Raw genomic sequence first — 26,570 nt, 5'->3', positions numbered from 1 at the left:
CATCGGGTTCTTGGTCACCTCCCTGACCAAGGCCCTTCTCCCCCGATTGCTCAGTTTGGCCGGGCTGCCAGCTCTAGGAAGAGTCTTGGTGGTTCCAAACTTCTTCCATTTAAGAATGATGGAGGCCACTGTGTTCTTGTGGACCTTCAATGCTGCAGACATTTTGTGGTACCCTTCCCCAGATCTGTGCCTCGAGACAATCCTGTCTTGGAGCTCTACGGACAATTCCTTCGACCTCATGGCTTGGTTTTAGCTTTGACATGCGCTGTCAACTGCGGGACCTTATATAGACAGGTGTGTGCCTTTCCAAATCATGTCCAATCAATTCAATTGACCAGAGGTGGACTCCAATCAAGTTGTAAAACATCTCAAGGATGATCAATGGAAACAGGATGCACCTGAGCTCAATTTCGAGTCTCATAGCAAATGGTCTGAATACTTATGTAACTAAGGTATTCCTGTTTTCGCTTTGTCATTATGGGGTATTGTGTGTGGATTGATGAGGAAAACATTTATTACATCAATTTTAGAATAAGGCTGTAACGTAACATAATGTGGAAAAAGTTAAGGGGTCATGAAAATGATCGGAGGAAGTACAGGAGTAAAAACAAACAAAATATAATTATTGTAGAATTTGACTGTGTCCATAAACATTTTATACAGTGAGGGGGAAAAAGTATTTGATCCCCTGCTGATTTTGTACATTTGCCCACTGACAAAGAAATGATCAGTCTATAATTTTAATGGTATATTTATTTGAACAGTGAGAGACAGAATAACAACAAAAAAATCCAGAAAAACACAAAAATGTTATAAATTGATTTGCATTTTAATGAGGGAAATAAGTATTTGACCCCCTCTCAATCAAAAAGTTTTCTGGCTCCCAGGTGTCTTTTCTACCGGTAACGAGCTGAGATTAGGAGCACACTCTTAAAAGGAGTGCTCCTAATCTCATCTTGTTACCTGTATAAAAGACACCTGTCCACAGAAGCAATCAATCAATCCGATTCCAAACTCTCCACCATGGCCAAGACCAAAGAGCTCTCCAAGGACGTCAGGGACAAGATTGTAGACCTACACAAGGCTGGAATGGGCTACAAGACCATCGCCAAGCAGCTTGGTGAGAAGGTGACAACAGTTAGTGCGATTATTCGCAAATGGAAGAAACACAAAATAACTGTCAATCTCCCTCGGCCTGGGGCTCCATGCAAGATCTCACCTCGTGGAGTTGCAATGATCATGAGAACGGTGAGGAATCAGCCCAGACCAGAACTACACGGGAGGATCTTGTCAATGATCTCAAGGCAGCTGTGACCATAGTCACCAAGAAAACAATTGGTAACACACTGCGCCGTGAAGTACTGAAATCCTGCAGAGCCCGCAAGGTCCCCCTGCTCAAGAAAGCACATATACATGCCCGTCTGAAGTTTGCCAATGAACATCTGAATGATTCAGAGGAGAACTGGGTGAAAGTGTTGTGGTCAGATGAGACCAAAATGGAGCTCTTTGGCATCAACTCAACTCGCCGTGTTTGGAGGAGGAGGAATGCTGCCTATGACCCCAAGAACACCATCCCCACCATCAAACATGGAGGTGGAAACATTATGCTTTTGGGGTGTTTTTCTGCTAAGGGGACAGGACAACTTCACCGCATCAAAGGGACGATGGACGGGGCCATGTACTGTCAAATCTTGGGTGAGAACCTCCTTCCCTCAGCCAGGGCAAAATGGGTCGTGGATGGGTATTCCAGCACGACAATGACCCAAAACACATGGCCAAGGCATCAAAGGAGTGGCTCAAGAAGAAGCACATTAAGGTCCTGGAGTGGCCTAGCCAGTCTCCAGACCTTAATCCCATAGAAAATCTGTGTAGGGAGCTGAAGGTTCGAGTTGCCAAACGTCAGCCTCGAAACCTTAATGATTTGGAGAAGATCTGCAAAGAGGAGTGGAACAAAATCCCTCCTGAGATGTGTGCAAACCTGGTGGCCAACTACAAGAAACGTCTGACCTCTGTGATTGCCAACAAGGGTTTTGCCACCAAGTACTAAGTCATGTTTTGCAGAGGGGTCAAATACTTATTTCCCTCATTAAAATGCAAATGAATTGATAACATTTCTGACATGCGTTTTTCTGGATTTTTTTTGTTGTTATTCTGTCTCTCACTGTTCAAATAAACCTACCATTAAAATTATAGACTGATCATGTCTTTGTCAGTGGGCAAAATCAGCAGGGGATCAAATACTTTTTTCCCTCACTGTATATATATATATATGCGAGAAAAAAAGCATATGGTGGATTGGAAGTGATGCAGACAATTACTTTGATGGAAGTTACAATCTGTCTGAAATATTAAAGCTGATCTACCCCCTAAAAAAAAAAAAAAGTTAAGGGGTCTCAATACTTTCCGAATGCACTGTATGTATATACATTTTTGGCGAAAAAACGATCTCAATCGACATTGAAATTACTAAAACCAAATTAGAATAGACCTAAATTTAGCCTCTTCACTCGGTCCAGCTTCTTGTTTTTTTGTTGTTGCTTATTTTGATGGCAAGAAAATATCTTGCATTTTAAGACCGAATGCGACCCGCGGATAGAGCAAGAGAAAACCCCCGCTGTCTGTCTTAACTAGGTCACATGGTGTAAGATATAGAGTTGTCCATTAACCAGGGATTATCTGTCAGCGTTCACCTTTGACCCCAATACACTTTCTCTGTTAGCTCTATCATCATTTTGTTGTGTAAGGCATGAGGAATCCCAGCATATAGGTGGTTGTTGTTATCAACACCAAAGATTGCTTCAAAAACAGCAAATCAAATCTTTGGATGTAATGGCACTATGTTCACATTGCTCACAGTTAAAACATCAGAGTATGGTTTTTATTCTAGCAAAAAATATGAATAAATGGTAATAATGGTGTAGCAGGAGTGTTTGCACCCTCCCCTGGACTAACATATAGTTGAGCCTAAGCCAGTTTAGGTCTGTGTTGATTGAGGAGGATGGTGGATGGTTGCTGTACACCAGTTGAAGGCTATTGAGATGCAGCCCAGTTGTCAGAGACACAGTCTTTGGAGCTTACAGTAATTATCTCTGAAGAGAGAAAAAAAACTATTGTAATTATATTGTTTAATAAGATCCATCTTTATTGTTTTCTAAGCAGTGGCAGTTATCAATACAAACCAATTTGATAATATAATTCCTGTTATTTCTGTTATTGTATGGGTGGTTTTGGCTTGGACAAGGCTTACTTTACTTACGTTTACCACAATAACAGGAGTAAGGTATCTTACCATTGATGATGATTAGATGTGTTGAACACTAAACAAGGCTACACCATCCAGGCATTGTTGTGAGCCCTGTGGACAGTATTATTGTTATGCTGGTCGGTTCCACAGACTACACCGTCCTGATTAGTGACTGATATTTCAGCGGATGGCACAAAACAGCTGCTGTCTGTTTACATGCACACACACACACACGCACACACACGCACAGACACACACACACACACACACACACACACACACACACATTCACACACACATACAACCCAGCCAGTGAATCAGAGCTGGAAGGAGGACCCTCACTGATGAGGCGGTAATTATTGTTTTCTCCCAAGGGATTCTGGGATAGACATCACACACACCTACAGGTTTTCTCTTCCCGTCTGCCCTCCTCCAGAACCTTGATCACCACCAGGGTGTAACTCTACCTCTCTCTCCTCTCTCATTATAGCATATTCACATGCTGAAAACTGAACAATTGTTTTGTGATGAACTGAACAATCATCACAAAACAAACCCATTATTTTTGGTATGAAAAGTTACACTTACATTTTTTGTTGTTGTAGGTTTTAGTAGAATAACTACAAGGGTCTTCAGAACAACATACTGCCCTTGAAGCTACGTTAGTATGATCGCATATGGAAATGTTTACGTTTTTTCAATGTTTCCTTTAAGATATGGCCTACTACTAGGGTTGTTGTTTACCCACCATATTCTGCTGCCAGTTAAACTTCTCTGCCTCTGTGTGAATGTCTCTGTCTGTTGGTGTCTCTGTGTCCTCCTTGGATGTACTGTACACAAAAGTGATTGACAGTGTTTCCATGGAGATGCTGTATTTCATTACCTTGTAGAGGCTATGTCATGTTTGCTGTTGTCTGCCCTGGGAGAGGAGCTAGTGGAATTAAATGAAATGACTGGAGCCGGAACGATTCTGTCTCCATCAGCGTTTTCACTGGACTGAATTGGGAAGGAGGGAAGGAAGGAGTGCTGAGAAGAACCTTGTATTGCAGCTTCAGGTTTTTTACTCTTGACAGGCCTTGTCTACAGGAAAGACTGATGGACTTTAGTTTACATACCATAGATAGTACTTTAGGAGTACTTTTTCATCCGTTTACACTGTCTTCTCTAAATAATATGTGCTTACCTCATGTTTTTGATTTTCCATGCTTTATAAAGTTGATGATATAGCAACGTAGTAGGCAGTGAAATCAGTAACTGGCATGTATACAACATCTTCATAATCATTGTGGTGTTTTTGTTAAGTTGCAGGTGCTGTATACTTGTATAGTGTTCCTTCTACATGTTTGATACCTGGATTAGCTTAGTGAACTCTGTACTGAACTTGTTTATAAATAAACTAGCCTGTAGCCTATGGTGAGACTGTTAATTGGCTTTCACACTTTGGCCTACGTTCATTTGATTTAGGTCAGTGTCTGATAGGATAAGGTTTAATCATGTATAGGTCATCTCATGTATGCAAGTGATCCACTTAACTTTACAGCATCAACAGTGTTTGTATTGTGAAATTGCTATCTGCCATTGTGTGTAGAAAGTAACCACGCCTGGGTCAAATACATAATGTCAAATACTTTCAAATATTTGAGCTGTGCTTGATTTCGTTTGCCCTAGGCCTACAAGGGAACCAATGGAGTAGTCCCAAAAGTGCAAACTCCAGTTAACACATATAATTGATCAATGACAGCATATCTGGTTCAGAATAGTGTCCAATTCATATTCCTGTAATAATATTGTTGTGTTTTATTATAAAACAATAAAATATTGTTGAAATGGTTTGTTAAATTGGCAGCCATGAGGGTGTGAAATCAATAAATTAATTGTTAATGAGGACCTTATTAAGTTATTGATCTCTCCTCAAATGAATCATAGCCAGAGTATGGAATATGCCACACCGTGAATATATTGCATTCACTCTACATCATTATCAATAGCTGCTGTGCTGACATAACATAATATAATGAACTGTTTTGTTATTGGCAGCAATGTCTATGTACTGTATCTTTTGACATATTTGCCCTTGAATTTACAAGGTCATATTTCCCACATCCTGTTGCATCACCATGTTATTACTGAATATGAGGCGTTATGTGTTATGACTGACTCCATATTTCCTGTTGTTGTTTTGTTTTGAACAGACTGAAGAAGAAATCCCAGTCAGTGGATATTGCCACTCAAGGATTCTCCCCTACCCTGGTGCCAGCCTCGCCGATCAACAAGACTGCAGCACCCGTTACCATGACAACCACGTTGGGGGTGCAGCAAAACAATGCAACCAATTCCCAGAGAATCTGCAGTCCACGGTGCAGCGAGCTGAAACGCGGCTACACCATAGGTAAATGAAAAGTGCTAGAATTCTGATCTGCCCATCTATGTGTGTCCATGTTCCATGTTCCTCCATTTGGCTTTCCTCCGGGACACGAGTCTGTGACAGGAAGAGGAAGGGATGTTGAAGGGAGTGTGTGTGTGTGTGTGTGTGTGTGTGTGTGTGTGTGTGAGCGAGCGTGCGTGCAGGTGCATTGTAAGTCACAATAAATACTTTTTGGGGAGTGCTGGCTGGTGCTTGTGGCAGCTATAGGCTACTTTATATTTGTGGAGGAAGATACTTTGCTATTGTCAGAAGTGTAGTAATGACACTTGAGGAAGCACACTTTCTGAGTTGGTCAAATGAGTTTGGGGAGTTCATAATGTAATTCTGTGCACACGCTATCTCTGAATCATTCTGCCTCTGAAATGTAATTGCCCATTGACTTCCTTACTTTTGTTAGCTAGCTTCAAGGTTGGAGAGAGTACTGCACAAGGTGTTCTGCATGTGTATGACTTTTAATTAATTATTTGGTTTAACCTTGTGCAAACACACCCTGTACATCTTAACCCGTTGTTAAGAGAGATGATTGGCTGTTGAATTGAACTGACACCAATGGCAAAGTAGTAGTGCATTGTCAGTCTGTCTGACACACCTTGTACATCTTAACCCGCTGTTAATAGAGAGATGATTGGCTGTTGAATCAATCTGACACCAATGGCAAAGTAGGAGGGCAATGTCAGTCTGTCTGTCAGTCAGTCAGTTAGGGCCGATGGATGGTGAAATGAATCAACTCAGTTAAGGATTATTATATTGATCTGTTGGAAGAAGGGGTCCATTAATTAACAGAAAGTCTCAGTAGGCCTATGGGGTGATGTAACGACAACACTCTCTAGTCTTGAATAATAATTTACCCAATTCTGTAGCTGTGAAATAACCATATACCATTGTTGTGTTATCTCTGTAACTGGCTAAGTAATTCTAAATGAATAGTGTACAGGTTAATGTTCCCCAGAACACCATAGGCCTACAGCAAATTTCCTTAATTTAGCCTTTACCTATTTAATTTGGAATATATAACAAGTTGTGTCAACAAGGCTGTTTCCCAGTGGTCTCTTGAGCTCCTGACTCTACAACCTCATGCCTTAGCAGCAGTGTTGGGGGTTACGCGTTACAAAAGTAACACCGTACGTAATCAGATTACTTTTATGAGTAATGGAGTAAAGTAACATGTTACTTTTTCTAATTGGGTAATTTTAGTACAGTTACTTTGTCAAACAAAGTGTGCGTTACTTTCAGAATCATATCTCTACCGGGATGGGTGTTTCCATGATTCGATCTTGACTTGTTTCCTCATTTAGTTCTCGAGTGAGTGGAGAAAGGCTGTTTGGAGAAATGTCTTGACAGCTGATGTCCATAGAAATGTGTAGAGGGCACACCTCTGATCTTTGCCATTGATCGGTTCTTTGATAGCAAAGCCCATAGAGGGCTTTCCTGTCTAGTGGCAAGTGTACCCTCTATACATCTCTATAGATTTGTGTATGTGCGTTCTATAACCAGAACTGGCGGCTTTAGAGAGATTTTGAATGAAAAGATAAGAAATCTGTACAGATGTTTGGCTTACAGTATACTGTATATGGATAATTAAACAGCTCATATATAGTGCAGCACTTGTAGACTAGCACAGGAAAGCAACGCCACAGATGAGACTAGTGATCAAACCTGAGTTAGTAAGTAGCCTATCCTTGGAAGAGCACGCGCGGCTCGCTTTGCTCCCTCCGACAGTCATTTTTTTCATGAAAGTAACACAACGTAATATAACTAGTATTATAAACTGGGTGGTTCGAGCCCTGAATGCTGATTGGCTGACAGCCATGGTATATCAGACCGTATACCACAGGTATCACAAAACATTTATTTTTACTGCTCTAATTACGTTGGTAACCAGTTTATAATAGCAAATTAAATCAATTTTTATTTGTCACATACACGTGTTTAGCAGATGTTATAGCGGGTGTAGCGAAATGCTTGTGCTTCTAGCTCCGACAGTGCAGTAATATCTAACAAGTAATATCTAACAATTTCACAACATATACCTAATACACACAAAACTAGTAAGGAATGGAATTTAAGAAAATATATATATATGGACAAGCAATGACAGAGCGGCATGGACCTCAGGGGTTTGTGATATATGGCCAATATACCACGGCTAAGGGCTGTATCCAGACACTCCGCGTTGCGTCGTGCATAAGAATAGCCCTTAGCCGTGGTATATTGGCCATATACAGTGAGGGAAAAAAGTATTTGATCCCCTGCTGATTTTGTACGTTTGCCCACTGACAAAGAAATGATCAGTCTATAATTTTAATGGTATGTTTATTTGAACAGTGAGAGACAGAATAACAACAAAAAAATCCAGAAAAACGCATGTCAAAAATGTTATACATTTATTTGCATTTTAATGAGGGAAATAAGTATTTGACCCCTCTGCAAAACATGACTTAGTACTTGGTGGCAAAACCCTTGTTGGCAATCACAGAGGTCAGACGTTTCTTGTAGTTGGCCACCAGGTTTGCACACATCTCAGGAGGGATTTTGTCCCACTCCTCTTTGCAGATCTTCTCCAAGTCATTAAGGTTTCGAGGCTGACGTTTGGCAACTCGAACCTTCAGCTCCCTCCACAGATTTTCTATGGGATTAAGGTCTGGAGACTGGCTAGGCCACTCCAGGACCTTAATGTGCTTCTTCTTGAGCCACTCCTTTGTTGCCTTGGCTGTGTGTTTTGGGTCATTGTCATGCTGGAATACCCATCCACAACCTATTTTCAATGCCCTGGCTGAGGGAAGGAGGTTCTCACCCAAGATTTGACGGTACATGGCCCGTCCATCGTCCCTTTGATGCGGTGAAGTTGTCCTGTCCCCTTAGCAGAAAAACACCCCCAAAGCATAATGTTTCCACCTCCATGTTTGACGGTGGGGATGGTGTTCTTGGGGTCATAGGCAGCATTCCTCCTCCACCAAACACGGCGAGTTGAGTTGATGCCAAAGAGCTCCATTTTGGTCTCATCTGACCACAACACTTTCACCCAGTTCTCCTCTGAATCATTCAGATGTTCATTGGCAAACTTCAGACGGGCCTGTATATGTGCTTTCTTGAGCAGGGGGACATTGCGGGTGCTGCAGGATTTCAGTCCTTCACGGCGTAGTGTGTTACCAATTGTTTTCTTGGTGACTATGGTCCCAGCTGCCTTGAGATCATTGACAAGATCCTCCCGTGTAGTTCTGGGCTGATTCCTCACCGTTCTCATGATCATTGCAACTCCACGTGGTGAGATCTTGCATGGAGCCCCAGGCCGAGGGAGATTGACAGTTCTTTTGTGTTTCTTCCATTTGCGAATAATCGCACCAACTGTTGTCACCTTCTCACCAAGCTGCTTGGCGATGGTCTTGTAGCCCATTCCAGCCTTGTGTAGGTCTACAATCTTGTCCCTGACATCCTTGGAGAGCTCTTTGGTCTTGGCCATGGTGGAGAGTTTGGAATCTGATTGATTGATTGCTTCTGTGGACAGGTGTCTTTTATACAGGTAACAAACTGAGATTAGGAGCACTCCCTTTAAAAGTGTGCTCCTAATCTCAGCTCGTTACCTGTATAAAGGACAACAGGGAGCCAGAAATCTTTCTGATTGAGAGGGGGTCAAATACTTATTTCCCTCATTAAAATGCAAATCAATTTATAACATTTTTGACATGCGTTTTTCTGGATTTTTGTGTGGTTATTCTGTCTCTCACTGTTCAAATATACCTACCATTAAAATTATAGACTGATCATTTCCTTGTCAGTGCGCAAACGTACAAAATCAGCAGGGGATCAAATACTTTTTTCCCTCACTGTACCAAACCTCCTCGGGCCTTATTGCTTAAATATAACGTGTTACTTTCCACACTAAGTAATATTGTAATAAGTAATATTTACTTTTCAAATAACTAATCCCAACACTGCTTAACAGCAGGGTTAAATCATGCTTAATGAAAAACAATGCTAAGAGCTCTTTGTGACTTTATTGTGTCCTGTCCTTGAGCTTATGTGATTTAATTGTCAATGTAAATGAATACTGTTGAAATCCCTGCTGCAGTGGAAGCACTCTGCTACTGGAGTAGGCAGGGTATGGCTGTAAAAAGAGTGTGAATAGTGTGTGGGTCCTTTATTGGCTTGTTTTATAATGGATAATCTCTGGTGACAGACGTAAACATACATCTACATGTCAATAAATATAAAGACAGTTAGCTAGTTAGCTAATTGTAATAGTTAGCTAGCTAGCTGGCGCTAACAAGATTTAGTTCTAGGTTGGGACATTAGGCCTATATAATGGGTAAGTAACTAGACATTGACAAGTGACGGTCCCTCATTCTAAACCACTATCTTGATGTGTTTTATAATCCACCCTTCAGGCTAAAGCAACATATCCAGCCAGCCCATTTGGATCCTATCATGCTAATTTATTCTAATAGGAGAATAAATAATAATGTAGCCTGTGATAGAACCTACCTCCTGGCAGAGCTGTCATTACACCATAAAGACGTTTTAATAATCACACAATCAATGAGCCTCCAACCAGGTTCAACGCTTGAATTTCCGCTGATATTCTGAAATGAGGGAGGCGACGGTGGCACTTATTGCGCCCCAAATGACACCTTATTCTTTACATACTAAACTACTTGTATGGGCCCTGGTCAAAAGTAGTGCACTATATAGGGAATAGGGTGCCATTTGGAGTGCAGACACTGAAGGATCTGGATGTGTAGGAGTTGTAACCGTCTGTAAGTGCCTGGAAGGGTGCGCAGCCTTAAAAGTCTGTCAGTGGGAAGCTGGCGCTAATGGCTTCTGAGAGGGTTATTCACCTTGTCCTTTTGTAGCTCTCCTCTCTCTCTCTCTCACTCTCTGTCTCTCTCTCTCTCTCTCTCTCTCTCTCTCTCTCTCTCTCTCTCTGTCAGTCTGACTCTTTATTCCCTAATGTATTAACTGTTTCTCTGACCCATGGGGTTCGTTGCGGGAATCTGTCTCAAGGAGCTTTGTGCGTTGCTCCAACCTTGGCCGCAGTGTGAGGTGAGATGTATTATCACAGTACAGCACTGCTGTTTGACTTATCTCTGTGGACACACAGACTACAGAGAGAGAGAGGACGGCGGTGCATGCTAACACAAATATTCTGGTCAAACCGAGTGAGTAGACTGACGATTATTAGGGCTGACCTGGGTGGCCAGTCATTCTGGAGAGACAGAGGAACATCCAACGAAAGTCACAACGTCCTCTCTAAAGGGTCTGACATTTCTGTATGTGTGGGTGCGTGCATGTGTGCATCAGGCCTGTGTATTTCAGTCAGGTTGGCCTTTGGCTGCTACTGTTAACTGGAACAATGTCAGGATTTCTGCTATCTTTAAATTCCCGTCTATAAATTCTACTTGACTAGCTAGAGATGCTGCTCACCGTTATGGTTGTTGACAGTTATAGGCCTAGTCACTGCTTTAGGCAGAACATGAGTGTTAATTTCTCCTCATATTTCTGCTAACTGTCTCAGGGGGTTTGTTGCTTGTGTTTACCCATAGTAACAGTTGCCAGGGGTGGCAATTACAGTATGTACACAACTGCTTGTCATCTCCCACTGACACTGTATGCATTTGGACAGTTACTTTGAATTGGGACAATCTACTTTTTCTAAAGTAGAAAAAAACATGTTTGGTATCTTTGATTGTAAGTAATTCATTTGCAGGCATATTTTGGCAGCCTTACCATTATGAAGTGAAGGTGAAGACACACACTGGTCCAGGTTGTGGACCAGAAATGTCACAATGATAACACTCCGAATGATAATGTCCTTCCATCCTTCCACTGCTCCGTCGTAGTGTGCTATATAGGGAACACAGTGCCATTTGGGACCCAGCCATGATGCCCTGCCAAGTAGGACCATCAGTAGGACCATCAGGGAGGAAAGTTCAAAACTCTGATTCATAGCTCTACATTATGTGATGACCTGAGGTTCTCTCTGACCAGCCATGTGTGTTGATATTCACTTACTGTAGACTTGCTGTAGCAGGGTGGTTGTGATTCCCTTACGGTTTAGCTGTAGCAGGGTGGTTGTGATTCCCTTATGGTTTAGCTGTAGCAGGGTGGTTGTGATTCCCCTATGGTTTAGCTGTAGCAGGGTGGTTGTGATTCCCTTATGGTTTAGCTGTAGCAGGGTGGTTGTGATTCCCCTATGGTTTAGCTGTAGCAGGGTGGTTGTGATTCCCTTATGGTTTAGCTGTAGCAGGGTGGTTGTGATTCCCTTATGGTTTAGCTGTAGCAGGGTGGTTGTGATTCCCCTATGGTTTAGCTGTAGCAGGGTGGTTAAGATTCCCTTATGGTTTAGCTGTAGCAGGGTGGTTGTAATTCCCCTATGGTTTGGGTGTAGCAAGAGCCAGTAGTGTGTGGGAGTGGCCCCTGGCCTATAGAGCCCCTTTCCTTGTGGCAGTACAGCAGTATAGCTGTCCCCATGCAGACCTCTCTCCCATAGAGCCATTCACCATGCTGAAGCAGAAGCCACCCCACCATGCCAGCAGAGCCTCTTCTGTGTGTTGAGATAAGAGCCAGCCTGACTGAGGCTGAGGCTGGTCACGTAGCATCAGGGAGCTTAGGCCTCAAATCCAGCCCTGGTGGAGAGTCAGTGGAGCCTCTCACAGAGACCTGTTTCTGTGTAACCCTGTCTGTGTCCTGCCTCCCCTAAGGCCTTTCCTACCTACTGTAACTAACCCCCCCCCCCCGCCCAACCACCACCACCCCAGCTCTGCACCGCACATCCATGTGGGCAAACAATGTGATCCTACGTTGGGCGGAGTCTTGGAGGCTCTCCCCCACCCCAGGACCAGTCCAGGGTTTAAGGCAGACTGCAGGAAGGTAATCCTGTATAAGAACCCTCCATCATTAAGCCTCTCAGAGCAGGGCAGAGCTCTCCACATGACACCCTGGTATGGTCAGCCACAGTGTTTGCCTCTTGATAAGAAAGACCCACAGGAGTCAGGACACAGAAAGGCATTGAGGGGAAATCACATTGTAACGTTTTGCTGGCTGCATCACATTGCGTTTTTGCTTTCCAAAAAAATCAACAATCCAAAATAGTTGTTGTTTTGTTTCCCTCAGGTAAAATTGCCTGAACAGCCCAGACAGTGCTTGGAATTTAATGTGCTTTGTCATGGTGCAAAATCAATCAATGTTTTATTCTTCTGTCTCTTGTTTGTTATTATGTTCCCCACCATGCTGATTAATTGCCTTCCCTCTCCAAGTGTCTGTCTGTCTGTCTGCCCGCCAGTGTCTGTCTGTCTGCCCCCCAGTGTGTGTCTGTCTGCCCCCCAGTGTGTGTCTGTCTGCCCCCCAGTGTGTGTCTGTCTGCCCCCCAGTGTGTGTCTGTCTGCCCCCCAGTGTGTGTCTGTCTGCCCCCCAGTGTGTGTCTGTCTGCCTCCCAGTGTGTGTCGGTCTGCCCCCCAGTGTGTGTCGGTCTGCCCCCCAGTGTGTGTCGGTCTGCCCCCCAGTGTGTGTCGGTCTGCCCCCCAGTGTGTGACGGTCTGCCCCCCAGTGTGTGTCGTTCTGCCCCCCAGTGTGTGTCGTTCTGCCCCCCAGTGTGTGTCGTTCTGCCCCCCAGTGTGTGTCGTTCTGCCCCCCAGTGTGTGTCGTTCTGCCCCCCAGTGTGTGTCGTTCTGCCCCTCAGTGTGTGTCGTTCTGCCCCCCAGTGTGTCTCTGTCTGCCCCCCAGTGTGTGTCTGTCTGCCCCCCAGTGTGTGTCTGTCTGCCCCCCAGTGTCTGTCTGTCTGCCCCCCAGTGTGTGTCGGTCTGCCCCCCAGTGTGTGTCGGTCTGCCCCCCAGTGTGTGTCGGTCTGCCCCCCAGTGTGTGACGGTCTGCCCCCCAGTGTGTGTCGTTCTGCCCCCCAGTGTGTGTCGTTCTGCCCCCCAGTGTGTGTCGTTCTGCCCCCCAGTGTGTGTCGTTCTGCCCCCCAGTGTGTGTCGTTCTGCCCCCCAGTGTGTGTCGTTCTGCCCCCCAGTGTGTGTCGTTCTGCCCCCCAGTGTGTGTCGTTCTGCCCCCCAGTGTGTGTCTGTCTGCCCCCCAGTGTCTGTCTGTCTGCCCACCAGTGTCTGTCTGTCTGCCCCCCAGTGTGTGTCTGTCAGACAGAGGTAGTGTTCCAGTCCGTGTCTGAAATGACACCCTACTGTATGCCCTATATAGTGCACTACTTTTAACCTGAGCCCAGAGCCCTGTATAGTGCACTATATAGGGAATATGGTGCCATTTCGGACGCAGCCCCAGTCAGGCAGTAGGCAGTTTCAGGTGTTTAATTGTGCCCATATAAAGTAATGAGGTAAAGTAAAAAATTACAAGTGAAGTTATTACATGGGAGCATTTTTTTCAAAGGTTAATGGTATGCTTTACTCATCCCCTGGGAGACGTGGGCTAGGTTGGATGATAACTTGGTTATAAGGCTGAATGTCACCTCTGTTTCCTGGTTTGGAGCTTTGAACTTTCTTAGTCATTGCATATTATTGTCTTTGCGGATATAGTGCTCTCTCAACCTTTCCCCCTTTTGCACTCTCTTTCCCTCTCTCTGTCTCTTTCTATCTTTCTCTCTCGTAGTCTCTCTCTCTCCACATCCCTTCACCCACACTGCATTCATTAACCGTCTGAATTATTGAGAGGCATATCTCACGGTAGCAAAGATTTAGTGACCAGGTGGGTCACAGCTATCCATTACACCAGCCATACCTTCCATTGTCCTTCAAGGTAAATGAAATCAGACATTGTAGCTCTTGGTTTTATCAATCTAAACAATAAAACGTTTTTTTCCATTCAGGACAGTCTTTTCTGTGACAGTGTCCCAAATGGCACCCTATTCCCTACATAGTGTGCTACTTTTGAACAGAGCCCTATGGGCCCTGGTCAAAAGTAGTGCAGCATATAGGGAATAGGGTGCCATTTGTGGCACAGACTGTGTAGAGGAGATGTTTGACTGAATGATGGTTAGTATCGAGCACATTGACCAAAGACCACCATCAATCCGGACCAACACAAGACAAGGCTTTGATAATGTTGCATACCGGTAGCTGTCTCTCTTTTCAATGTTACCCCAGATTAAAGGGTGGGTGTGGAGGATTTCCTGCTATTTACAGCTTGAGAGAGATACAATAATACGTTTAACCAGAGCTACCATAAAGCATTGTTAGCCGGATAATCAATCTTCATGTTGGGATTTATGTGTGTATGCATGCATGCACGCATACACCCCTCCTCATGTCCTCTCAATGTCATTGACCTATGCTATGACACTATGCTAAATAGCACCATAACAAATGTCATGCAGATGTTCTTTGGGCCTTGGATAGCTTCCAAATCTATCCCATGTTAAATCTTGTATATTCTAGCTACATGATTCCGTTAGGGACTATCGTTAAGACTCAGTATCACTAACAATACAAAGGACACTAATACAGTATTTTATCCTCAATGGTCTTTTATATGAGTCAACAACTCTCAGGTAGATTCAAGCCCCAAGCCCTTGTCATGGCGGGGTTAATTCACACAACCGTATTGGCTAAATAACCGTTAGGGGACTAGTATCTGCCTGAAGGCCACATAGGCTGTGTCACAATGGCACCCTATTCCCATTGTAGTGCACTACATTTGACCAGGGCACATAGGGCCCAAAGTAGTGCACTGTATAGGGAATAGGGTGCCATTTGGGACAGAACTATAGATCAATGACAGTGGCCATGGGATTCATAACAATGGCCATGGGAGAGTTTCAACTTTACCCAGCAATGAAAACATTTTATTTTCTCTCTTGGTCAATTCAGCAGTGGGGAGCTGAATTTACTGCAGTGTGCTGTAAAATATCTGCCTTTGGGCCAGTGGTGTAATTACGTTGACTGGAAGTCTCTCTGCAGGCCTCATCTCCTCTCCTCCAATCTGCGTTCAATTTATAAATTCCACCGCGCTAGTAATCACACTGTTTCCACACTGAGTTTGGAGAAGTAAGTTTGCAGCCAGCCAGCCTGTTGTCCCATGCCAGGGATTGATTACATACAGCTCAAATGAAGACTAAGCAGTTTTTTCCTGCCGCTGTGTGTGTGTGTGTGTGTGTGTGTGTGTGTGTGTGTGTGTGTGTGTGTGAGAAAACAGGAAGGGCCACTGCTAGCCTATTGATTCATATTACAGCAGGGGGAAAATAAGACCTGCCTCTCCAAATAACTGTTGATATTTGTTTTCGTTTTACTCATGAATTTATGGGATCCCATTACACTGAAACAGCTATATTTCACCGTCCTGTGTTTGTGTTTCACACACATGCGTTGATGCAGCAGGATCAACTTGGTAAGAGATGTATTTATTGTTACCCATTAAATGTTTGCTTACTTCTTGCATATTCAGTGCTATATTAATTAGTTTCAGAATGGCACTTGTAGGCCTGATGCCAGTAAGGAGCATAACATTTTTACCATTCACACAATCGTTAAGGTTATTTACACATTTATTTAGCGACAGGAGTTGGCTACAGCACACAAAAATGTCGTTTTTTTCTGTGCAGGTTTCCCGGACACAGATTAAGCCTAGTCCTAGACTAAAATGCTTGCTCAATGGAGAAACCGTCCGTCTATGTTTTCCATAATACAGACCCAAAACAGAAGTATGTTGATTGATTCCTCTAAGTGGGTGATTTGCACTACATTTGACCCCTTCTATTGACCAGATCTCTAATGAGGTGTCTTATTGTCAGAGTTTAGTGTGCAGGCAGCACCGCAGCCCAATCGAGGCCGAGGCATAGGGAAAGCCCAGGTCCAACAGTAGCCTTGCAGTCCTTGAAATGTGAACACCCCTTTTAGCAGCATGTGATTCATTCTGAACCAGTAGCGGTGCGTGGGTAAAATCACTAGGAAGCCAAGCCAGAAAAAAACAGCCAAATTACAACTAATGTGTTGTGATAATTGCGTTGTTTGCTCTATAACCTGTTAGTTCATATGCCTTGACACCGTGATATATACGCCTAAGGCCGAGACAATAAGAAGACACAGCGGCAGAATAAATTCAACAACACATTTGTTTCATCACAAAACTGGAGCACAACATCTGTCTGGTGAAATCCACAAAGCATATTGCATGTAACATACAGTTACATGACCTACAGCATGGTCAAGCAAGTTAATGTGTCTGACATTTTCGGACTACTAAACAACTATTGATTAGGAACCACAGAGAGTTACCGCGAGTCGCAAGGAAAACAGGAGCTGCCTCCACTATTCCAGCACCATTTCAACTTCAACATTTCACCATAATAAAATCACCTATGCTTAGTGTGTGTGTGTCTGTGTGTGCGTGCGTGTTCGTGCAAGTAGAAAAAACTTGTTGACTCACCCTACTTGTAGAGAAACGCCAATGCCATCCTCCTCTCTTTCATGTTGACGAACGGTCTATGACTCTGTCATACAATACACACTTTGATTTTTTTGTTGCTTGCTCGCTAGCCTAACTTCCTTTTATGGGCATCGTTAGCTAGTTAACATTAGCCTTCTACATCTAGCTGCATATTGAACTTCCATCTTCTCAGGCCAGGGGCACAATGTATGAATTTACGTGGTCCTCTGTAGCTCAGCTGGTAGAGCACGGCGCTTGTAACGCCAAGGTAGTGGGTTCGATCCCCGGGACCACCCATACACAAAATAAATTATGCACGCATGACTGTAAGTCGCTTTGGATAAAAGCGTCTGCTAAATGGCATATTATTATTATTATATTATTATTATGGTTGGATCAGAATCGCCGTTATAATCATTGGCCAGTACGGAGAATTAAGTAAAACCACAAGTCCAAATCCCTATCTCCATCCATGGCTAATTTAGGAAAGGACCAAATGTGACTAGCTAGCTAGCCACTGGAGGACAACAACACAACGAGATGCAACAATTCAAGTTGTTTCTGTCAATGACGTATGCTCTCGATACGATATAATAGGGAGTGAAGCCAAATCCAAACAGTCTTCCCTTTACACTTTTTTTTGGTGCGCTAGGACCATTCACAGATGAGCTCACTCAGTTTAGCTTAACACTGATTGGCTATTTTTTTATAATTTTTTTATCAAGGGAAGCCAAATGCTTGCTGGCTTTCCTTTCATTCAATGTTACAGGCGGCAACAATGTCATACTTTCTTTGACCAGACAGCATCGGATAGATGGCCTACACATACAGAGACAGAGGGGCGCTGTTTCGCTCGCTTGGATGCTTTTCTCCAGTGAGATACATTCAGCCTCATACAATTTAAGGAAAATTATGAAACGCAGAGAGACGAAAGATACATTATTTTATGATTATAATTTTTTTTTTGGGGGGGAAGCCTGGCTTCCCTTGTCATTCATGAATACACGCCACTGTTGCGATCCACCTTCTCAAACCCCCTCCTTGAACTCCCCTCTCCTTATTCTAATTAAGACTTTGTATTGTACACGCTCCAGGGCCCAGGTTGGCCATGTACAGTGGGGGAAAAAAGTATTTAGTCAGCCACCAATTGTGCAAGTTCTCCCACTTAAAAAGATGAGAGAGGCCTGTAATTTTCCATCATAGGTACACGTCAACTATGACAGACAAAATGAGCATTTTTTTTCCAGAAAATCACATTGTAGGATTTTTAATGAATTTATTTGCAAATTATGGTGGAAAATAAGTATTTGGTCAATAACAAAAGTTTCTCAATACTTTGTTATATACCCTTTGTTGGCAATGACACAGGTCAAACGTTTTCTGTAAGTCTTCACAAGGTTTTCACACACTGTTGCTGGCCCCATTCATTCTTTCCTTTACACGGATCAGTCGTCCTGGTCCCTTTGCAGAAAAACAGCCCCAAAGCATGATGTTTCCACCCCCATGCTTCACAGTAGGTATGGTGTTCTTTGGATGCAACTCAGCATTCTTTGTCCTCCAAACACGACGAGTTTAGTTTTTACCAAAAAGTTATATTTTGGTTTCATCTGACCATATGACATTCTCCCAATCCTCTTCTGGATCATCCAAATGCACTTCAGACGGGCCTGGACATGTACTGGCTTAAGCAGGGAGACACGTCTGGCACTGCAGGATTTGAGTGCCTGGCGGCGTATTGTGTTACTGATGGTAGGCTTTGTTACTTTGGTCCCAGCTCTCTGCAGGTCATTCACTAGGTCCCCCCGTGTGGTTCTGGGATTTTTGCTCACCGTTCTTGTGATCATTTTGACCCCACGGGGTGAGATCTTTCGTGGAGCCCCAGATCGAGGGAGATTATCAGTGGTCTTGTATGTCTTCCATTTCCTAATAATTGCTCCCACAGTTGATTTCTTCAAACCAAGCTGCTTACCTATTGCAGATTCAGTCTTCCCAGCCTGGTGCAGGTCTACAATTTTGTTTCTGGTGTCCTTTGACAGCTCTTTGGTCTTGGCCATAGTGGAGTTTGGAGTGTGACTGTTTGAGGTTGTGGACAGGTGTCTTTTATACTGATAACAAGTTCAAACAGGTGCCATTAATACAGGTAATGAGTGGAGGACAGAGGAGCCTCTTAAAGAAGAAGTTACATGTCTGTGAGAGCCAGAAATCTTGCTTGTTTGTAGGTGACTAAATACTTATTTTCCACCATAATTTGCAAATAAATTCATAAAAAATACTACAATGTGATTTTCTGGATTTTCTTTTCTCAATTTGTCTGTCATAGTTGACGTGTACCTATGATGAAAATTACAGGCCTTTCTCATCTTTTTAAGTGTGAGAACTTGCACAATTGGTGGCTGACTAAATACTTTTTTTCCCCCACTGTACTAGTTTATCCAAGGGGAAGAATATAACTGCGGGACAAGATTTAGCTAACAGTGCAGTATACAGTCTATACAACACGGGTCAGTGGACAGTGCATTCATTACATCTCGTTGAATGTTAGTGTGCCGGCCCAGAACATTCTCTTTGGTGCTGCATCAGAGTATAGACTATACACCATAGTGTTTCATGCTCGCTTGGACTCTTACAATCAGTTCTACTGTCCCAAAGAAATGTGGTACACGGCTCAGCCTACATGATAATAGTCTATCTGTTTGACTATACTGTAACGAATACAACGGTAATAACAACAACTCACATCTCAGCTCATCCAAAATGTGCCTGCCCAGCTCATAATTTAACCAACAAATTATCCATCTCGCGTATTTCAGAGAAGAGAGATTCATTATCCAATTTAGGCCCTGTGTTATGGATGTAAGCAGTGATATCATAGTGATGGATGGAGAGGGTCAAGAGTGTTTTAAGATAGATGGATTGAGTACAGACCCTTTGTCATGTTTGTCAGTTTGATGGGGGACACAGACTGGGTGGTGTGTCCAAACAGACTGGGTGATGTGTCCAAACAGACTGGATGATGTGTCCAAACAGACTGGGTGATGCCTTCTTAAATCCAAGTTGCCACTGATTGTGTCCCAAATGGCATTCTACTGTATTCACTATATAATGCACTACTTCTGACCAGTTCCCACAGGGATATTGTATTTATTTATTTTATTTTACCTTTATTTAACTAGGCAAGTCAGTTAAGAACAAATTCTTATTTACAATGACGGCCTACACCGGCCAAACCCAGACGACGCTGGGCCAATTGTGCGCCACCCTATATAGAGAATAGGGTGCCATTTGGGACGAGCATACTGTATCAGTCAGCTGCCGTTATACTCCAGACAACAGGGGAGGAGATTTTTGCATTATGATTCATGGGAGTCTGTTTAACATAATGATGAAATATATGAGTGTGTCTGACTTAAAGAGAAACCAATTAATTCCGGCCTCAGAGTTCAATGGAGATTACGTAAAATACAATAGATTTTGTTTATTTCACTGAGATGTCCCCCTCCCTCTCTTCCCCCCTCCCTGTGTCTGCCTGTGGAGCTGTCAGCATTATATTGGGGCTGAGCTTTATTGTTTTAATAAATTGCCTGCATGACGAGAGCAGTGGTGCATGTCTGATGTTCGTCTTTACCTCCTGAAATTAAACCTCTCTCAGAGACAGACAACGTCCCTATGATGCAGCAGTGGCAACCTCTCCTCTCCAACTCTCATCTTCCCTTCTCCTCTCTTCACCTCTACTCAGAGAGAGAGAGAGAGAGAGAGAGAGAGAAGCTGATGGTCACTGTGCGCCCCTGGTCATTATTCCTGGGTCCTCCCAGTGGAGCCTGAGACAGCCACAGTACAGACACCCACGGCCACAGGAGGATAAATGGATGACCATGGACGGGGGGTTATAGACGCTGGTGAAAGATTGCTCTGGCTCTCACGATGCAGTGATCTATCACAACAGACCAAGACAACTGCGCTGTCCCAGAGGGGGAAAAAGAGGAAGCAAGGCAACGGATGGAATTAGTGTGGCGCTGTGTCTAAGTCACAGCCAAGCTTTGCTTTCGTCCTCTCCCAACACCCAGGATGCTCTCCAGTCCAGTCTAGTACATTGGGTTTAATAGAACAAATCTATATGGATGCTTTTTCTCTGGAACCATTTAGAAATGGTGAACAATAACATTTATATGATATAGTATTAGTTTTGTGATGATGTGTATACTCAACAAAAAGTTATTTCAGTTTGTCTTAAATGTGCAGAGTGTGTTTTTATAACTCTTTGTCGAGTTGAGGGTTTTTTCCAAGCCTATTTCTGCATTCCACAACTAACTGCATAATTTTTTTACAATAATAAATCAATAATGTTTCAGATCAAAAGTTTTCATAGTTTTGGTCTAAAATCTGCCACTAACTGAACCAAAACTCAGCATGGGTTTCATGAATTGTGGAAGACTTGAAAAACAAAACCTGACGCATAAAATAACACAATTAACTGTGATAAGAGGCTTATCTTCTAAAAATAGAATAATACAATTATTCTCCTTTGTTAATGGTTCTTTTCTCCCAACATCTGGAGAATGCTGACACTGAATAGTAACACTTTACTTGGAGTGGCGATATGTAGCATTCATAAAGCATTTATGCATGACATAAAGAGTCAATAATGCTGTGGGAATGTTAGTTATAGCTACCCCGGTTCTAGGAGCAGTGACTCTGGGAAGGCAAGGCAGGTGAGGCGGCGTCCATCTCAGCCCCAGTAATGGCCTTGAACACTAAATTGACTACCTATGAGTCTGTGAGAGAGCTAAATAATTGTCTGATATGATTGGTAGCCTTGACTCCCACACTGCGAGCCCATAGGCCAAGGCCTGATGAAGGGGCTGGGTAATTGCAGTCCCTGCTCACCCTCTGCTCTGCAGCTTACAGTAACTACCGCTACTGAGGTCAACCGCAGAGAGGAGAGCAAATGGCATATCATAAAAAGGCTCTCGCTATAGGAGGGCATTATAATTCCATGTTGCATGAGAAAAGACAAAGCACTGAAAGCAGACTTTCAAGTGAGGGCGGCTTGTTTAAAACCAAGCGTGAATAATGCCAGTTATTAAGGCTTGCATTCCAAATGTAACCCTATCCCCTATACAGTGCACTACTTTTGACCCGAGCACTATGGGCCCTGGTCAAAAGTAGTGCACTGTAGGGAATAAAGTGCCATTTAGATGACTAAGTGACATTAATGATGGTTATATAAGTCCAGTATGTGATGTATACAGACAGCCAGTTCCTCCACATGATTCAATTTGGCATTGTCACATTCCTAACAGACATTTTGTACAACATGGATTCATAGCTTCATGAATATTCTGCACCGCTTTCTGAAAAACATAATCATCTGTTGTGTTGCTGTTGTTGACAGCTTTGAGGGGCTGGAGAGAACGCTATACTTTCCCAATGAAGAGATGTACCGGAGAGGAGGAGAGAAGGAGGTGTTGTGTGACAGGCCTGGTTCCACCTGTGATTGCAGCCATTGTGAAGACCAATGCCTGCCTGTCTCTCTGAGAGACTCCTAGTGCTAACTATAATTAACAGTCTTTGTCTCTCTCACATCATCCTAGTGCTGACAATCTTTTTACTGGCCTCCCTCTGTTATTCTATTGTAATAATACATATTTATATAGTGCCTTTCTAAGTCAGCACCAGTTGTATGAAACACAGTGTACGAAACATACTGCTCAATAGAGTACTGAGAAATGTCATCTTCATTTCCAAGCAGTCTCTATTCATATTCTAACTAGCCCTCAGGAGTCTAGTTTAGAACACTGATTTCAGTCCATATGCGAACAGTACAGAACCTCAATCACCCTCTCTCGCAATTATTGCACAATGAAACGCGGGTTGTTTGTGTTTGCCAGCAGGTGCATTTGTATTGCATGAGTGATTTTCTTTTTCTGTTTTTTACAGAATTTATGTTAGAGTAAATGTCGTTGAGAAATGCACAGATGTTTGTTTGTGTGCGTGTGGTGTGTCTGTCTGTCTGTGTCTGTGTGCGTGCTTGCGTGTGCATCTGTGTGTGTGCTTTCACAATGTGTTGTGAACAGGTTATGTAACCAGACGGTTGACGGGGGAGCTGCCTCTGGGCTTGTTGTTTGTTGTTTCATAATGAAATCCTTCCTCTTCTGAGGATTATACAGTCAGCCTACCTGGCTCTCACTGGAAACTGGTGAGATGAACACTCTGCCCAGCCTCAGCACCACTCTCTGACGATGACAAAGCCTCTCTCACACACACACACACACACGGCCTGCTAGGCTAGGTCTTAGAGGCAGCTGGTGACACTAGGTCCTCTGTGCATGGATCCCTGTGCAACAAGTTGTGTTGTGTTTGGTAATGAAGAGATTGCTTGGGACCAGAGAGACAAGTAGTTACCAATACAAACCTTAGCTGGTCCTCTTAACTAGAGCTTCTTACAATCCGATACATTTATATAATGTATAACAATTATTAATATGCTGAACTAGTAACCAAATTACAGAAGTTAGAATAATGTGAAAGGAGAGATACAGTGAGGGGAAAAAAGTATTTGATCCCTGCTGATTTTGTACGTTTGCCCACTGACAAAGAAATTATCAGTCTATAATTTTAATGGTAGGTTTATTTGAACAGTGAGAGAAAAATCCAGAAAAACGCATGTCAAAAATGTTATAAATTGATTTGCATTTTAATGAGGGAAATAAGTATTTGACCCCCTCTCAATCAGAAAGATTTTTGGCTCCCAGGTGTCTTTTATACAGGTAACGAGCTGAGATTAGGAGCACACTCTTAAAGGGAGTGCTCCTAATCTCAGTTTGTTACCTGTATAAAAGACACCTGTCCATAGAAGCAATCAATCAATCAGATTCCAAACTCTCCAACATGGCCAAGACCAAAGAGCTCTCCAAGGATGTCAGGGACAAGATTGTAGACCTTAACAAGGCTGGAATGGGCTACAAGACCATCGCCAAGCAGCTTGGTGAGAAGGTGACAACAGTTGGTGCGATTATTCGCAAATGGAAGAAACACAAAAGACCTGTCAATCTCCCTCGGCCTGGGGCTCCATGCAAGATCTCACCTCGTGGAGTTGCAATGATCATGAGAACGGTGAGGAATCAGCCCAGAACTACACGGGAGGATCTTGTCAATGATCTCAAGGCAGCTGGGACCATAGTCACCAAGAAAACAATTGGTAACACACTACGCCGTGAAGGACTGAAATCCTGCAGCGCCCGCAAGGTCCCCCTGCTCAAGAAAGCACATATACAGGGCCGTCTGAAGTTTGCCAATGAACATCTGAATGATTCAGAGGAGAACTGGGTGAAAGTGTTGTGGTCACATGAGACCAAAATCGAGCTCTTTGGCGTCAACTCAACTCGCCGTGTTTGGAGGAGGAGGAATGCTGCCTATGACCCCAAGAACACCATCCCCACCGTCAAACATGGAGGTAGAAACATTATGCTTTGGGGGTGTTTTTCTGCTAAGGGGACAGGACAATTTCACCGCATCAAAGGGACGATGGACGGGGCCATGTACCGTCAAATCTTGGGTGAGAACCTCCTTCCCTCAGCCAGGGCATTGAAAATGGGTCGTGGATGGGTATTCCAGCATGACAATGACCCAAAACACACGGCCAAGGCAACAAAGGAGTGGCTCAAGAAGAAGCACATTAAGGTCCTGGAGTGGCCTAGCCAGTCTCCAGACCTTAATCCCATAGAAAATCTGTGGAGGGAGCTGAAGGTTTGAGTTGCCAAACGTCAGCCTCGAAACCTTAATGACTTGGAAAAGATCTGCAAAGAGGAGTGGAACAAAATCCCTCCTGAGATGTGTGCAAACCTGGTGGCCAACTACAAGAAACGTCTGACCTCTGTGATTGCCAACAAGGGTTTTGCCACCAAGTACTAAGTCATGTTTTGCAGAGAGGTCAAATACTTATTTCCCTCATTAAAATGCAAATCAATTTATAACATTTATGACATGTGTTTTTCTGGATTTTTTTGTTGTTATTCTGTCTCTCACTGTTCAAATAAACCTACCATTAAAATTATAGACTGATCATGTCTTTGTCAGTGGGCAAACGTACAAAATCAGCAGGGGATCAAATACCTTTTTCCCTCACTGTACATTAAACACCCAAACTTAATGTTGTTTGAAACCGAACGAGAGTTTAATCTCTTCACTCAATAAGGCAAATTTTATTTAATGCTTCTGGATGTTTCATAAACTACTCAAATTACACAGTAGCTTAATTACACAGCCTTTAGAGTAGGTGGGAAAACTTAACAGGGCTGAATAAGGAGACTGTGTTACAGTTCAGTCTGTCTTATGGATGGTACGTAGCTCTGGTCCAGGTCGTTAGTGGGCGTTCGTCCACTAACTAGAGGAGGAATGCACACTAAAGCCCTGGAGCGGAGCTAGATGGTATGGTGAGAGTGTATCTAATTATTCCCCTATTAGGCTGCAACAGACAGAGCTCAGGGAAGAAACACAATCCCCCTCTGTGTATGGAAGTAATGGATGATTTGATGACTGCTCTGGGCAGCGTTACAGCTTTAGTAGCTATATATTACAGAGCAACAAGCCCCAGGTGGTGGTCTTTCCAAAACCCATCACAACAACCCTTCCCAATGTCAAGCGTCCCAGGGGCCCAGACAGGGGATGGTGTTCAAAGGGCAAATTGTAATCCCTCAACTAAGAGCTCATACTGTAGGCAGCCTCATCCATCATCATGCTCAACTTGGAACTTTACCAGTGTTATTGACTGAGAGTCCATCAATCAGTCTGTCAAATAATGTGTCGCAACATGTTAATAAAATAGGGCCAGACAGAGAGGAAGCCAAAAGGACTCTGGCACTGTTACAATACAATGGTAACAGTTTACTTAATCTCTGCAACCCTGAACCAAATCTCTTGTGAACACCAGCCTTTTGTTTTAGTCTTTCACAACAGACTACACTTTACTAAAAGCCTGCATTTACAATGCTTTATAACTTGTTGTAAAGTACCAAACCACTTCGTTAGTAATAGGAGGAAACCTTGAGAGGGGCCAAACTCTGCCTGACTCTGTTTATATGGCTCTGGATGTACCCATGTTGACCTATTGCTTTGTCACAATTTAGAGTAAATCTGTCAACCATTCATGAGCTCATAATAATAATAATAATAATAATAATAATAATAATAATAATAGGTGATTTATAAACCAGGCTGCACTTTTCATTGTAACCAGCAGATGGAGCACAACATATGTCTTACCTTAGTGAACACAGTCATTGTATCTATTCATTCATTTAGATCACTTTTTATTTCCAGTTCAGGGTTTTAAAACTCATTTGTCTTTCTCTCTTTCATTTCTTACCAAATCTCTGCTGATGAATAATACATTGGACTGTTTCCAGTTCACTACCTAATGCTGCTCCCCAATTATTACACCCTGTCCTGGTCTGTTGGGTTCTTCACTGTTCCACACACATTTACCCATTCCAAATGCCATCTCTTCTTCCCTTGGTGTCTGAAGAGACACTTATATGT

At 43.2% G+C, this 26,570-nt stretch overlaps 1 protein-coding gene across 2 annotated transcripts in view; it reads left to right on the top strand.

Moving 5' to 3' along the window:
* The first annotated feature begins 5,437 nt into the window (after positions 1-5,437).
* LOC311126928 (oxidation resistance protein 1-like) overlaps positions 5,438-26,570 on the top strand; it is an 84,004-nt gene continuing 62,871 nt past the window's right edge. For both annotated transcript variants that reach the window (XM_084158640.1, XM_084158639.1), the window contains exon 1: positions 5,438-5,633. In XM_084158640.1, coding sequence (XP_084014766.1) covers positions 5,537-5,633 — 97 coding nt within the window. In that variant the 5' untranslated portion in view covers positions 5,438-5,536. The remainder of the gene's footprint in view (positions 5,634-26,570) is intronic.

Source organism: Coregonus lavaretus, assembly GCF_964263955.1.
Source record: "Coregonus lavaretus genome assembly, chromosome: 3".
In the NCBI taxonomy this organism is placed as follows: Eukaryota; Metazoa; Chordata; class Actinopteri; order Salmoniformes; family Salmonidae; genus Coregonus; species Coregonus lavaretus.
Note: the sequence above shows the minus strand (reverse complement) of the source record. Positions and strands in the feature narration are given on the sequence as shown.